This window comes from Hyperolius riggenbachi, chromosome 12 (assembly GCF_040937935.1).
Source record: "Hyperolius riggenbachi isolate aHypRig1 chromosome 12, aHypRig1.pri, whole genome shotgun sequence".
Classification (NCBI taxonomy): Eukaryota; Metazoa; Chordata; class Amphibia; order Anura; family Hyperoliidae; genus Hyperolius; species Hyperolius riggenbachi.
The window spans coordinates 47,194,304-47,210,198 of NC_090657.1; the positions used below are offsets into that span (position 1 = coordinate 47,194,304).

General features: G+C 45.9%; 1 protein-coding gene and 1 non-coding gene across 3 annotated transcripts in view; one reads left to right on the plus strand and one right to left on the minus strand.

The window, feature by feature from the left end:
• The window catches only part of LOC137542516 (NXPE family member 2-like), a 153,267-nt gene extending 148,313 nt beyond the window's left edge, over window positions 1-4,954 (minus strand). For both annotated transcript variants that reach the window (XM_068264493.1, XM_068264492.1), the window contains exon 1: window positions 4,798-4,954. In XM_068264493.1, the coding sequence (XP_068120594.1) occupies window positions 4,798-4,808 (11 nt within the window). In that variant the 5' untranslated portion in view covers window positions 4,809-4,954. The remainder of the gene's footprint in view (window positions 1-4,797) is intronic.
• Window positions 4,955-6,702: 1,748 nt separating this feature from the next.
• Window positions 6,703-7,099, plus strand: LOC137542630 (small nucleolar RNA snR86). Its single transcript, XR_011025507.1, has one exon. It is a non-coding gene; the product is annotated as a small nucleolar RNA snR86 (small nucleolar RNA).
• The last annotated feature ends 8,796 nt before the right edge of the window (window positions 7,100-15,895 follow it).

Consider the following 15,895-nt stretch of genomic DNA (forward strand, 5'->3'; position numbering starts at 1 on the left):
CGTGAATACTTTGGATGGTACTATCTTATCACATGCAACACACTTGCCACAACGATGCATACCAACTGTTTTTCCTTTTCCCAACCAAGTTGTTCCCTCAGTTGGGATATATTGGGATTCAACCAAGGCATCACGTAAATTTGGAGCTCGTTTTGTTACCAATAATGGTCGGTCACCAACGGCCCTACTCGCAACAGGGTCAGTTTTTAAAATCGGCCAATATTTGGCCAATATTTTTTGGATATTGTCCCAATTTGAGTTAAATGGCGTAATAAACCATGGGGGTTCTACCTTCTTCCCCGGGACACCCCGGTTCCTCACTTCCATCCCCAACAACTCCTCTCTCCTACACCCTTTTGCTCTATCAAAGCCAGAGCACAGTACTCCATGCTGGTATCCCCTCTCCCGGAACCGATCGTACAGTTCAAGGGACTCAGATTCAAAATCCATTTCAAGTGAACAGTTCCTGCGTAACCGCAGGAACTGGCCAGACGGAATACCCTTCTTCAAATGCCTCGGATGATGGCTGGTGGCATGAAGGAGAGTGTTCCCAGCAGCAGGCTTCCGATATGTTGTAGTACTCAAGCCATCACCATCCCTCCGAATTAGAAGGTCCAAAAAGGACATTTCTTCTCTACTAGCAGTGAAGTTAAGTGTGATGATGCATTCATTACGGTTTAAAAGGCTCATGAAAGAGTCAAGCCCCTGCTCATCTCCCCTCCACACCACCAGCACATCATCAATAAACCGAAGCCAAAGCCACACATGCCTTTCGAACTCAGTCTGGAGTCACCTATACCTGCCTTCCTACAGGGGGGCACCTATACCTGGCTACTTATACTGGGGACACCTATACCTGGCTATCTATACTGGGGACACATATACCTGGCTTCCTATGATTGGGGGTGCTATACCTGGCTACCTATACTGGGGGCACCTATACCTGGCTACCTACCTATACAGAGTCTGAAGACTTTTTTTTTGGGGGGGGGGGGGGTTAATCGCAGCTAAAATGCACGGTCGGATGCCATGCAATCATTCTAAATTGGGGGGGGGGGGGGGAGGGAGTGGTGTTGGGCCCGTCCTCACAAGTTTGTTTCAGGCAGCAAAAAGTCTGGAACCAATCAGAGCTTCCTCATGGACCAGCAGAGAAGTGGACACAGAAGTTTCTAGAAATTATGCAGAATTGTCTCAGACATTTGAAGAACGTGTAATTTCCTTCTAAAACAGGAGATAGGTAGGATTCTCTGGTGCAGTGTGTGATAGAATGCCCTGTGTGAGGTAACATGTACTGAGGCAGCATTAACAGAGAAAAATGGGACTCACAATAGTATTTTAATGCTAAAATAGCAACAGTCAGGGCACTTGGAATGGGCTGAATGGTGTATATCAGTCTGTATAAGTGATGAGCACAAATTTAGCATAATCGTAATTTTGCATTGTTGTTCACAATTATGATGAAATCGCAATTTCACGTCATTTTGTGCCAATTTTAGTGGCCAATAGCAAAGCCTTCATACATGCGATCATCGCCAAAATTGGTAGGTATGTTAAGGGGAATATTGGGAACAAATCAAAAATAATTTTTCAAAAGGACCTTGTAGTTTTTGAGAAACTCGATTATAAAAATGCAAAGGAAAAATGTTTTTTTAAACTGTAATTTTTCTGAGTTTAAAAAGCATTTTTTTCTGTTGCAATTTTAAAATATTTCTCAAAAACGACAAGGTCTTTTTGAAAAATTATTTGTTCCCACTATTTCCCTTAACATACCTAGAAACTTTGGTGATGATAGCAACTAAAGTTGGCACAGAATTGCATGAAAATTACGCAAAATTACGGAAGGATTACAAAAAATCTATTGAATGTCCAAATCTTAATTAAATATGGACGTAATTGCAAAAAAAAAAAATTGTTATCGTAATTAGCACATTAAAACAATAATCACTAGTCCGCATACTCCTGCTTCATAAAAAAACGTGGGGCTTTCCTGTTTTAGTATAGTTGCTGTCTGGGGCTTTACAAGGAGGAGATGTGACTGACAGCTGTGACAGAGAACTTCAATTCAGTTACCGGTATGTGGGGAATAAAACAACACATACAGCACAAGCTGACAGCTCATGCCTCAGAGAGGGAGCTTCACATGAGTTTTAGAAGTGGTTTAACCTCCTGAGCGTTGCGCCTCTCAAGAGGTTTTGGTAGCCTCAGAAGTCCCCTAGGAGAAATCTATTAGATAGTCTGCCAAACATGTTAGCTAGCACTAGGCTAGCTAGTATAGGTGGCCACCACCCCCCGATTGCCACCCGATTCCCCCCGATCCAGCAGCTTATACATTACCCAGCCTGGTTCCAGCGATGGCCGCAGCCTCGCACAGCTCCGGGCTACTCTATGGGGAGGATTGGGACTGCGCATGACGTCATGTACGATCCTCCTCATAGAGAAGACCGGAGCTGTGCGGGGATGCTGCGGCGATCGCTGGAACCAGGCTGGGTAATGTATAAGCGGCTGGATCGGGGGCGATCAGGGGGTGGTGGCAACCTATACTAGCTAGCCTAGTGCTAGCTAACATGTTCGACAGACATTAAATCTAATAGATTGCTCCTGGGGGACTCCTGAGGCTACCAAAGCCTCTTGAGCTGCATGCCCGACAACACGTCGGGCATAACCGAGTGCGTGACAAAAGGGCCCGTCTGGATAGCAAAATGGCGCAGGTGGATAACAAAATCTGCTAACAATAAACATGGTTGTCAAACTTGGATAACGATAAATACAGTTGTAAAAACATACAGGAAATAATAACGAAAATATATTTATGTTAAAAATCTTTATGTAATTCAACAATATAGCTTAACCCAACCCTACTCTCACACAGAACCCTCCCCTGGTGGTGCCTAACCCTAACCAGCCGCCTGGTGGTGCCTAACCCTAACCACCCACCTTGGTGGTGCCTAAAACTAACCGCCGCCCAGGTGGTGGCTAACCCTAACCACCACCCCTGGTGGTGCCTAACCCTAACCACTCCCTCTGCAGAAACACCCTTTTACACATAGAAACGATAATATCTTTGATAATGTAAAATATGTACATACAAACAATATATGATAACAACGATAACGTTGAAAGTTTCTAAAATGATAACATACTTCAAAAATGTTAACGTTCTAATGTTAACGATATTTATTGCGGTGCTCTTTTTTCTGCTTTTTTCGCCGTAATAACGATAATTGCATTAAAGTCTATGGCGGCGCTCTTTTCGGCCACCCTCAGCCAGCGCCCTTTTTTCCTGCTACCGTTTAACCACTTCAGCCCACAAGTGTTTTCACTTCTAGGACAGAAGCAATTTTCCCCTGTCGGCGCTCCTTCCATTCATTCGCCAATAACTTTATTACTACTTGTCACAACAAAACGATCTATACCTCTTTACTCTATACACTCTATACATAACAATTGTTAAAGCACAAAGCACATCAAAGACAGCCACAGTGTCGTGCAAGAAGGGGATTGAGAACAGTTTGTTAATGATTACTACTATTCAAAGCTTCTATAAGTGATTATTACCAGCACAGGACCAATACAGAGGTTCTAATACTGTGGTTGAGGGAGGGCCCCATATGGCCCCTCTTGCCCAAAAGCCCCAGTATGGCTGCAACCTCTGCACCCCCTATTGCTTCACCACTGGTGAGAACCCTCAGATTGACTTACATTGTCACAGCTTCTTTTTGATTGCCAGCAATCAGCAAAGTGCTGGAGAAACCCCAAAAAAGCGTTCCATTGCGAACCAGTCCTAAAACGCAAAGCAATTTTACAAAGTCCTTTCTCTGCGAATGTGTTTTGCATTTTTAGAGTGGCAAGGATAAAAAACACACACACACAAAAAAAAAAAAAAACAGTGTGCAGGACTTCCTGATAAAACCGGATTAAACAGATTACACTCTCATAAAACATGCACTGCGATTTCGTTGTTTTAGGTCTCATTTCCATATGCGCGCTTTTAGCTGCACTTATGGAAAGGCAATCGCAGGGACAGTAGACAGTGCATAGACTGCACTCTCTGATGTTTCCATACATGCGCTGCGATTCACCGTGGAATTGCAGCACATGGTTGCCTGCCTTTTGGGGCAATCGGCCCGCAATCCCATTCAATATAATGAATGTGATCACAAGCTCCGCCCCCCAGGAGTGACGTGCAACGCAGAGCAGCGCTGAGAGCACAGCTCTGCATTGCTTATATGGAAACAAGCCCTTATTGAATTACTTGCGTTTTGTTACAATCAGGGGCGGGCCGAGGCATAGGCTGGAGAGGCTCCAGCCTCAGGGCGCAGTGTAGGAGGGGGCGCACAATTCATTCAGCTGTCATTCCTAATTGTGTTTGAAGCAGAAAGAAATAAGAAAAGGGGATACATAGCAGTGACTGCAAGCCAGATAACTGGAGATGAAGGTGTTTGGGAGGTTGTGGGCCCTGTGGCCCTCTTAGTCTAATAGCAATCAGTGTGTGACGGCTGGGGTGGGAGGGATGGGGGGCGCACTTTGCTGTCTCAGCCTTGGGTGCTGGAGGACCTTGTCCCAGCTCTGGTTACAATTGCAAACGGATCCCAAAACGCATAAAACCGCCTGCAGTATAAAACAACCCACAGGGTAGGTTCACACTGGTGTCTGAAAACTGTTTTCCAGCATGCGTGTGCCAAGCCTCTATAACGGACCTTGCTCAGTATAATAATAATAAGTGACATTCAGAATAAAATGGTACAAAGTTATGCATAGCATGAAATGTCAAACAAATATAATTTTTTTTTATCATACCTGAAAACCATTTTGCAGCTCTGTCACTTCTAGTCACTCCTCTGCTCTTTTCTTCTCACTACGGCTCTCCAGGTATTTTATTGCTAGTGCCAAATTGCAGCATGTAAGGCACATGAGGTGGCTCCTGGATGCCTTCACAAAAACGAGCCAGCTGAGTCTGGATGATGACTGCTCCGCCCGCTCAGCTAGCTGTGTTATCTATATGCAGCTAGAAATAAGGAAGGGGTGTGAAAACAAGTCTTACAGCCAGCATTGTAAATTAACCCTTATCACACTTCTACTCAGGGGCGTTGCTAGGATCCTAAAGAGATCCGGGGCACTCCAGCCGAAAAATGGGTGCGTCCATGCACCAGAATGAGCAAATTTGGACAGAGGCGCCAGGCAGGTTAAAATGATCTAAAAACAACTAAAAAGGAGGAGTACAGGTGGACTTACCTCCTGAAATGATGGACAATCGAGATTGTTCAAATCGCAAATAACAATTTATTTTGGCACTCCGCAACGCGTTTCGCAGGTATAAACCGCTTCATCAGGCAAGGAGTGCAAGCTCAAAAAGGTCCAATAGTGGCAATGCGCCTCTGTCTGCAGAAACGCGTTGCGGAGTGCCAAAATAAATTGTTATTTGCGATTTGAACAATCTCGATTGTCCATCATTTCAGGAGGTAAGTCCACCTGTACTCCTCCTTTTTAGTTGTTTTTAGATCATTTTAACCTGCCTGGCGCCTCTGTCCAAATTTGCACAGTATATAGTCCACCTTGGGTGGAGGGGACTGTCCCCTTCTTTCTATCTACAGAGAGCGACTTCTTAAAGGGGAACTGAAGAGAGAGGTATATGGAGGCTGTCATGTTTATTTCCTTTTAGACAATACCAGTTTCCTGGCAGCCCTGCTGATCCTCTGCCTCTAATACTATTAGCCATAGCCCCTGAACAAGCATGCAGCAGATCAGGTGTTTCAGTGGTTCAGACTTATAAGTCTGATCTGACAAGAATAGCTGCATGCTTGTTTCTGGTTTTAATCAGATACTACTGCAGAGAAATAGACCAGCAGGGCTGCCAGGCAACTGGTATTGATTAAAAGGAAATACACATGACAGCCTCCATATACCTCTTTCTTCAGTTCCCCTTTAACCAAGCCACTAGCGAGGCAGCATGGTCACCATCATAACCCCAGTAAACTTGGGCTCTCTCTCTCTCCATTACCTCTCCTCTATTTTTTCCTTCCCCTCCTCTCTCTCTTTTCTCTATCTCTCTTTATACTCTTTCTCGCCTCTATCTCTCCTCTCTCATTCCCCTTCTTTTTCTCTCTCTCTTTCTCTTCCTTTTTCTCCTCTCTCTCTCTCTACTAACCTTTCCCAAGGATGCACTATGCACAGTGGCTTGCAAAAGTATTCGGCCCCCTTGAAGTTTTCCACATTTTGTCACATTACTGCCACAAACATCAATCAATTTTTTTGGAATTCCACATTAAAGACCAAATACAAAGTGGTGTTCACGTGAGAAGTGGAACAAAAATCATACATGATTCCAAACTTTTTTTTACAAATAAATAACTGCAAAGTGGGGTGTGCGTAATTATTCAGCCCCCTTTGGTCTGAGTGCAGTCAGTTGCCCATAGACATTTCCTGATGAGTGCTAATGACTAAATAGAGTGCACCTGTGTGTAATCTAATGTCAGTACAAATACAGCTGCTCTGTAATGGCCTCAGAGGTTGTCTAAGAGAATATTGGGACCAACAACACCATGAAGTCCAAAGAACACACCAGACAGGTCAGGGATAAAGTTATTGAGAAATTTAAAGCAGGCTTAGGATACAAAAAGATTTCCAAAGCCTTGAACATCCCATGGAGCACTGTTTAAGCGATCATTCAGAAATAGAAGGAGTATGGCACAACTGTAAACCTACCAAAGTTCAATTAAACTGCCGCGCTCTCCACTCCTGTAATTATAAAGGAGACTCCACATAGGGCAATATTGTTCAATCTTGTTATTTACACTATTCCACCACCTATCGATCACTCGTGTCTTGTGCTCCCCGGGTGGTAAGTCACATCTATCTCCCTCACCCCTTGTCAATATATGCTCACCAGATTCTATCCCTGGTGAGCATATATTGACAAGGGGTGAGGGAGATAGATGTGACTTACCACCCGGGGAGCACAAGACACGAGTGATCGATAGGTGGTGGAATAGTGTAAATAACAAGATTGAACAATATTGCCCTATGTGGAGTCTCCTTTATAATTACAGGAGTGGAGAGCGCGGCAGTTTAATTGAACTTTGTTATCCAAGAACTGGACTTTCTGCAGCGAACCCATTGACTGTTGATTGTATTAAGTGGTAACCAGTGTGTGAACTTTGGTGCAGTGTTTTATGATTAGTGTAAACCTACCAAGACAAGGCCGTCCGCCTAAACTCACAGGCCGAACAAGGAGAGCGCTGATCAGAAATGCAGTCCAGAGGCCCATGGTGACTCTGGACGAGCTGCAGAGATCTACAGCTCAGGTGAGGGAATCTGTCCATAGGACAACTATTAGTCGTGCACTGCACAAGTTTGGCCTTTATGCAAGAGTGGCAAGAAGAAAGCCATTGTTAACAGAAAAGCATAAGAAGTCCCGTTTGCATTTTGCCACAAGCCATGTGGGGGACACAGAAACCATGTGGAAGAAGGTGCTCTGGTTAGATGAGAGACCAAAATGGAAATTTTCGGCAAAAATGCAAAACGCTATATGTGGCGGAAAACCAACACTGCGCATCACTCTGAACACACCATCCACCCTGTCAAATATGGTGGTGGCAGCATCATGCTCTGGGGTGCTTCTCCTTAGCGGGGACAGGGAAGCTGGTCAGAGTTGATGGGAAGATGGATGGAGCCAAATACAGGGCAATCTTGGAAGAAAACCTCTTGGAGTCTGCAAAAGACTTGAGACTGGGGCGGAGGTTTACCTTGCAGCAGGACAACAACCTTAAACATAAAGCCAGGGCAACAATGGAATGGTTTAAGACAAAACATATCCATGTGTTAGAATGGCCCAGTCAAAGTCCAGATCTAAATCCAATCAAGAATCTGTGGCAAGATCTGAAAACTGCTGTCCATCTAATCTGACTGAGCTGAAGCTGTTTTGCAAAGAATAATGGGCAAGGATTTCAGTCTCTAGATGTGCAAAGCTGGTAGAGACAAATCCTACAAGACTGGCAGCTGTAGTTGCAGCAAAAGGTGGTTCTACAAAGTATTGACTCAGGGGGCCGAATAATTACACACACCCCACTTTGCAGGTATTGATTTGTAAAACATGTTTGGAATCATGTATGATTTTCGTTCCACTTCTCACATGTACACCACTTTGTATTGGTCTTTTACGTGGAATTCCAATAAAATTGATTCATGTTTGTGGCAGTAAAGTGACAAAATGTGGAAAACTTAAAGGAAGCTGAATACTTTTGCAAGCCACTGTATATGCCTACTCCTATGTGCATTCTACTGTATGTTATCTACTGCACCATAACCGATCCTGTATGTGCCAAAAATAATTCTGGGTACAACCTCCTGTTGTACTTGGCGAAATAAGTATTTCTGATTCTGATTGACTTGTATTAGATGTGCTGCAAAGGCAAATTCACAGACGGAAAAAACACACAAACTCTATTATGTGTGAAAGGGGTCATAGTCACATACAGTATATACATAGAATATATTGTAAAAAGTATTGGGACTCACCAGTGCGTGACCACCACGGGATTAACAGCGCTTGTGCGGCACACCCTCCTACTGACAAGCTGCTTGCCAGATACTATGCCGCTTCAGAATTAACTGTAGCAGAATCTACATGAAGTCTGATTGCTCTGGAGACATCCAGCTTGAGATTCATTATGTCATGAACAGCTTCCAGCTCCTTGTCACACCGGGAAGAGGATGCACACCGCTAGCAGCTCACCAGCTGTATGCTTAATGAGGGAGACCTGCAAAAGCACCTGCAGCAGGGAAGCTGCTAGCATTGTGCATCCTGGGCTGCGTCACAAAGAGCCCAGAGCTGTTCATCTTCTGAAAAAGTCGTGGCTCATTAACCACATTACACTAAGAATCTCCAAGCTAGACTGTTCCTGAACACTTGGGCTTCTTGGAGTACCGTACCTAGGTTGTGCGACACCCAGTGCTGGGTATTAAATTACACCCCCCTGTGGGTAATGCCAGGTATAGGTTCCCCAAGTATAGGTAGCCTGGAATAGTTGCCATTAGTAAAGGTAGCCTTGAATAGTTTCCTCAGTATAGGTAGCCTGAAGTAGTTGCCCGCAGTATAGGTAGCTTGGAATAGTTGCCCCTAGTATAGGTAGTCTGGAATAGTTGTCCCCTGTATAGGTAGCTTGGAATAGTTGCCCCCCAGTATAGGTAGCCTGGGATAGTTGCCCCCAGTATAGGTAGCCTGGAATAGTTTCCCGCAGTATAGAGGTAGCTTGGAATAGTTGCCCCCCCAGTATAGGTAGCCTGGGATAGTATCCCCCAGTATAGGTAGCCTGGCATAGTTGCCCGCAGTATAGGTAGCTTGGAATAGTTGCCCCCCAGTATAGGCAGCCTGGGATAGTTACCCCCAGTATAGGTAGCCTGGAATAGTTGCCCCCAGTATAGGCAGCCTGGAATAGTTGCCCCCGGTATAGGTAGCCTGGAATAGCTGCCACAGTATAGGCAGCCTGGAATAGTTGCCCGCAGTATAGGTAGCTTGGAATAGTTGCCCCCAGTATAGGTAGCCTGGGATAGTTGCCCCCAGTATAGTTAGCCTAGGGTAGTTGCCTGCAGTATAGGTAGTCTGGAATAGTTGCCCTTAGTATAGGTAGCCTGGAATAGTTGCCCCCAGTTTAGGTAGCCTGGAATAGTTGCCCCCAGTTCAGGTAGCCTGGAATAGTTGCTCCCATTATAGGTAGCAAAGAATAGTTGCCCCCAGTATAGGTAATCTGGAATATTTGCCCTTAGTATAGGTAGCCTGGAATAGTTGCCCCCATTATAGGTAGCCAATAATAGTTGCCCCCAGTATAGGTAGCCTATAATAGTTGCCCGCAGTATAGCTAGTCTGGAATAGTTGCCCGCAGTATAGGTAGTCTGGAATTGTTTCCACCAGACTGGCTACACCTATTCCTGTCTTCCTATTCCTGGCTGCACCTATTCCTGGCTATCTATACTGGCTACACCTATTCCTGGCTATCTAAACTGGCTGCACCTATTCCTGGCTATCTATACTGGCTACACCTATTCCTGGTGAACTTTTTCGGGCTATCTATGCTGGCTACGCCTGTTCCTTATTACCTATTCCTGGCTATGTATATTGGCTGCACCTATTTCTGGCTAAACCTATTCCGGACTATCTATACTGGCTAAACCCATTCCTGGTTGCACCTATTACCATCTGTCAGGGTCATCTGGTGGGCTTACTGCTTGCTGTGGGTTCAGGGGATCTGATCGGTGGACAGAGTTTCTGGTTGCTAGACGTCTGGATTTCCAGGGTGCATGGCGGGTCCGTGCTTCCGGGTTGGTCCTCTGACGGTTGTGCGTACACGTGCATGCGCGTCACTGGTAGTGGATTGATGTCTGCCGCTGGGGGCGTATGTGGAAGTGGGTACCGCGGCGTGGAAGAGTTTCTTGTGTACGTGAGTATGCATGCGCAACGTGCAAATCAAACTCAAGGCCAGCCCACCTCCAGTATTTAAGGCATCTGCTCACAGCACTCTGCGCTGATTCCTCTGTCAGCTAGTGTGTGTTAGCCGCCTGAAGCTAGCTTATCTTCAATTATCGCCTGACTCTTGTTACCGACCCGGCTTGTCTTTAACCTCCCTTGATCTGCTCTCCCTGGTTTGACCCTTGGCTTATTTCTCAACCTCCCTGCTTGCTGCCTGCCCCAACCCAGATTGTCTTCGGTACTGCCTGATCTCTACCTGCCCTGACCTCGTATTGTCTCACTGGTTCTGAACCTTGCTGCGGCCAGGAATAGGTGTAGCCAGGAATAGGTGCAGCTAGTATTGATAGCCAGGAATAGGTGCAGCCAGTATAACTAGCCAGGATTGGAATAGGTGTAGCCAGGAATAGGAGCACCGAGTATAGCCAGTAATAGGTGCAGCCAGGAATAGGTAGTCAGGAATAGGTGCAGCCAGTATAGATAGCCAGGAATAGGTGCAATTAGGAATAGGTGTAGCTAGGAATAGGTGCAGCCAGTATAGATAGCCAGGAATAGGTGTAGTCAGGAATAGGTGTAGCCAGTATAGATAGTCAGGAATAAGTGTAGACAGTATGGATAGTCAGGAATAGATGCAACAAGGAATAAGTAGCCAAGTATAGGTGTAGCCAGGAGTAGGTACTCAGGAATAGGTGTAACCAGTATAGACAGTCAGTAATAGGTGCAGTCAGGAATAGGTAGCCAGGAATAGGTGTAGTCAGGAATAGGTGCAGCCGCCAGCCAGTATAGTCAGAAATAGGTGCTGTCAGGAATAGGTGTAGCCCGGAATAGATAGTCAGAAATAGGTGTAGCCAGTATAGATAGTCAGGAATCCTTTTGTTTACCTGGATCCCCATGGGCCCTGGAGCTTGGTACTTTCTCCACCAGTCCTGGCTCTGTATGCTTCACCGGCCAAAAGCACGGGGTCCCATCTGCCTGCATCCACCATAGATCCCTGCACGTCAACTGGACTGATGGCCGGATCTAGTGTTGGGCGAACAGTGTTCGCCACTGTTCGGGTTCTGCAGAACATCACCCTGTTCGGGTGATGTTCGAGTTCGGCCAAACACCTGATGGTGTTCGGCCAAACTGTTCGGCCATATGGCCGAACTAAGAGCGCATGGCCGAACGTTACCCGAACGTTCGGCTAGCACTGTGATTGGCCGAACAGGTCACATGTAGTGTTGGGCGAACATCTAGATGTTCGGGTTCGGGCCGAACATGGCCGCGATGTTCGGGTGTTCGAGCCGAACTCCGAACATAATGGAAGTCAATGGGGACCCGAACTTTCGTGCTTTGTAAAGCCTCCTTATATGCTACATACCCCAAATTTACAGGGTATGTGCACCTTGGGAGTGGGTACAAGAGGAAAAAAAAATAGCAAAAAGAGCTTATAGTTTTTGAGAAAATTGATTTTAAAGTTTCAAAGGGAAAACTGTCTTTTAAATGCGGGAAATGTCTGTTTTCTTTGCACAGGTAACATGCTTTTTGTCGGCATGCAGTCATAAATGTAATACATATAAGAGGTTCCAGGAAAAGGGACCGATAACGCTAACCCAGCAGCAGCACACGTGATGGAACAGGAGGAGGGCGGCGCAGGAGGAGAAGGACACGCTTTGAGACACAACAACCCAGGCCTTGCATGAAGACAAGAAGCGTGCGGATAGCAATTTGCGTTTTGTCGCCATGCAGTCATAAATGTAATACAGATGAGAGGTTCAATAAACAGGGACCGGAAACGCTAACCCATCACAGATGTTCATTGTTCATGTTACTTGGTTGGGGTCCGGGAGTGTTGCGTAGTCGTTTCCAATCCAGGATTGATTCATTTTAATTTGAGTCAGACGGTCTTCTGTGTGCTGCTGCATGGGTGTCAGAAAATTTTCCCACTCCAAGGACACTGCCGATACCATTCCCTTTTGGGCACTAGCTGCGGCTTGTGTTGTTTGCTGCCCTCCTGGTCGTCCTGGGTTTGCGGAAGTCAGTCTGTCTGCGTACAACTGGCTAGAGGAGGGGGAGGATGTCAATCTCCTCTTTAAAGTCTCCACAAGGGCCTGTACCGTGGATCCAGAAGGGTATAAACCCAGTAATTGGTGTTGTCCAGAATGCGCACAATGCGTGGGTCGCGTTCAATGCAGTCCTAGGCCGAAGAGGTCATAGCCTAGGCCAAAGATGTCATAACAATATGTCTTCTACCTGCATGAGACATTTCGTGAAATTCAGACGTTGCTAACGGCCATAGCTGAGATTTATGTATGTCACCATCACTACCATTGAAATAGCCCAAATAAACAGGTTTTTGTGACCCTAGGCTATGACATCTTTGGCCTAGGGGCCCGAAACTCACCAGTTATGTTCCCCCTAAGGGTCCCTACAATGCTAGAAAATTTGGTACTGCTGAGCCATTGCCCTTTGAAAAGATGTGAGATTTTGGAAAGTGAAATAGGGAGGCAATGAAAGTCTATGGGGGATTTTACCAATTTTGGACCCCTGTAACTCTGGTTTGCAGAGATGTAGGGACCCCATCTTTGGAATCCAAGTCTAACAATATGTCTTCTACCTGCATGAGACATTTCATGAAATTCAGACGTTGCTAACGGCCATGGCTGAGATTTATGTACGTCACCATCACTACCATTGAAATAGCCCAAATAAACAGGTTTTTGTGACCCTAGGCTATGACCTCTTCGGCCTAGGACTGCATTGAACGCGACCCACACATTGTGCGCATTCTGGACAACACCAATTACTGGGTTTATACCCTTCTGGATCCATGGTACAAACACAATGTTCCAAAACTGCTTGAAGAAAGAGTCCGACAGGTCAAAATGGAAGAATACCAGCAGGCCCTTGTGGAGACTTTAAAGAGGAGATTGACATCCTCCCCCCTCCTCTAGCCAGTTGTACGCCGACAGACTGACTTCCGCAAACCCAGGACGACCAGGAGGGCAGCAAACAACACAAGCCGCAGCTAGTGCCTAAAAGGGAATGGTATCGGCAGTGTCCTTGCGGTGGGAAAATTTTCTGACACCCATGCAGCAGCACACAGAACAGCAAGCGTGCAGATCCACCTCCAACACCGATCGCCTGGAGAAGATGGTCAAGGACTACATGTCAGATGGCATAGCTGTGTTGAACAATCCATCTGCACCCTTCAACTATTGGGTATCGAAGCTAGACACCTGGCACAAACTGGCAATGTACGCAATAGAGGTGCTGGCTTGCCCGGCAGCCAGCGTTATGTCGGAACGCTGTTTTAGTGCTGCCGGAGGCATCGTCACAGATCGGCGTATCCGCCTCTCCACAGAAAATGCAGACCGTCTGACTCAAATGAAAATGAATCAATCCTGGATTGGAAACGACTACGCAACACTCCCGGACCCCAACCAAGTAACTTGAATAATGAACATCTGTGATGGGTTAGCGTTTCCGGTCCCTGTTTATTGAACCTCTCATCTGTATTAAATTTATGACTGCATGGCGACAAAACACAAATTGCTATCCGCACGCTTCTTGTCCTCATGCAAGGCCTGGGTTGTTGTGTCTCAAAGCGTGGCCTTCTCCTCCTGCGCCACCCTCCTCCTGTTCCATCACGTGTGCTGCTGCTGGGTTAGCGTTACCGGTCCCTTTTCCTGGAACCTCTTATATGTATTACATTTATGACTGCATGCCGACAAAAAGCATGTTACCTGTCCAAAGAAAACAGACATTTCCCGCATTTAAAAGACAGTTTTCCCTTTGAAACTTTAAAATCGATTTTCTCAAAAACTATAAGCTCTTTTTGCTAAAAAAATTTTTCCTCTTGTACCCACTCCCAAGGTGCACATACCCTGCAAATTTGGGGTATGTAGCATGTAAGGAAGCTTTACAAAGCACGAAAGTTCGGGTCCCCATTGACTTCCATTATGTTCGGAGTTCGGGTCGAACACCCGAACATCGCGGCGATGTTCGGCGAACGTTCGCGAACCCGAACATCTAGGTGTTCGCCCAACACTAGCCGGATCCAGGGGTGTTTTTTAATCTGCAGCCCCATGGACTCTGCCTCTGTCTCTCTCTCTTCTTGCCTTGGTCTTCTCTTCGTCTCTCTCAGATATCCTTTCTCTCTCTCTTTATTCGTCCCTCTTAGCTATCCTTTCTCTCTCTCTTTCTCTATCCACTCTTTCCAGGACACACTGCGGGGCATCTGGAACTGCTGTGGAGCGAGCGCCGTCGATAGTTGGCAGGCTGCTCCCCTCACATAGCACTCCAGATTTCCCCATGCGTCCTTCACTACAGTTATAGGTGACAAGTATATTAGAGATGGGAAGAACTGTTCGCCGGCGAACGGTTCCAGGCGAACTTCGGATGGTTCGCCTTCGCGGGTGAAGGAGAACTTTCCCGGAAGTTCGATTCGCCCCATAATGCTCTATGAGGGTCAACTTTGACCCTCTACATCACAGTCAGCAGGCACATTGTAGCCAATCCGGCTACACTCAGCCCTGGAGCCCCCCCCCCTTATATAAGGCAGGCTCCGGCGGCCATTACACTCACTAGTGTGCCTGCACATAGACAGACTAGGGTGAGCTGCTGCTGACTTTTTCTCCTAGGGACAGATTAGTCAGGCTTTTGGCTTCTTAGCTTGCTCCTGGCTGAATGTTATTGCTTTAATAGCACCCCTCATTCAACAGCTCTTTTCAGAGCTAATCCTGTTTGTGTGATCATTTTTTTTTGTGTGTGTCAAACTGACACTTGTGCTGCTTAGACAGCAATGCTAATTCATACTGTGTGTGTGCCACTGCTAGCAGACCAGCCAGCAGCAGCACATTCAGTGACTACCTGCGTGTGTGACAGGGAGCTACACATTGTACTACCCAGTACTGTATATACCTACTAGTACCTGTTGTGTTGAGTGAACTCACCTGACTGCATCTAATTACCTTTTGTGTTCAGTGAACCCACCTCATTGCATATAACTACATTTGGGTTGAGTGAACTCACCTCACTGCATATAACTACCTTTGTGTTGAGTTAACGCACCTGACTGCATCTAACTACCTTTTGTGTTCAGTGAACACACCTCACTGCATCTAACTACCTTTGTGTTCAGTGAACCCACCTGACTGCATCTAACTACCTTTTGTGTTCAGTGAACCAACCTCACTGCATATAACTACCTTTGGGTTGAGTGAACTCACCTCACTGCATATACAGTGGTGTGAAAAAGAAATTGCCCCCTTCCTGATTTCTTATTCTTTTGCATGTTTGTCACACTTAAATGTTTCTGCTCATCAAAAACCGTTGACTATTAGTCAAAGATAACATAATTGAACACAAAATGCAGTTTTAAATGATGGTTTTTATTATTTAGTGAGAAAAAAACCTCAAAACCTACATGGCCCTGTGTGAAAAAGAAATTGCCCC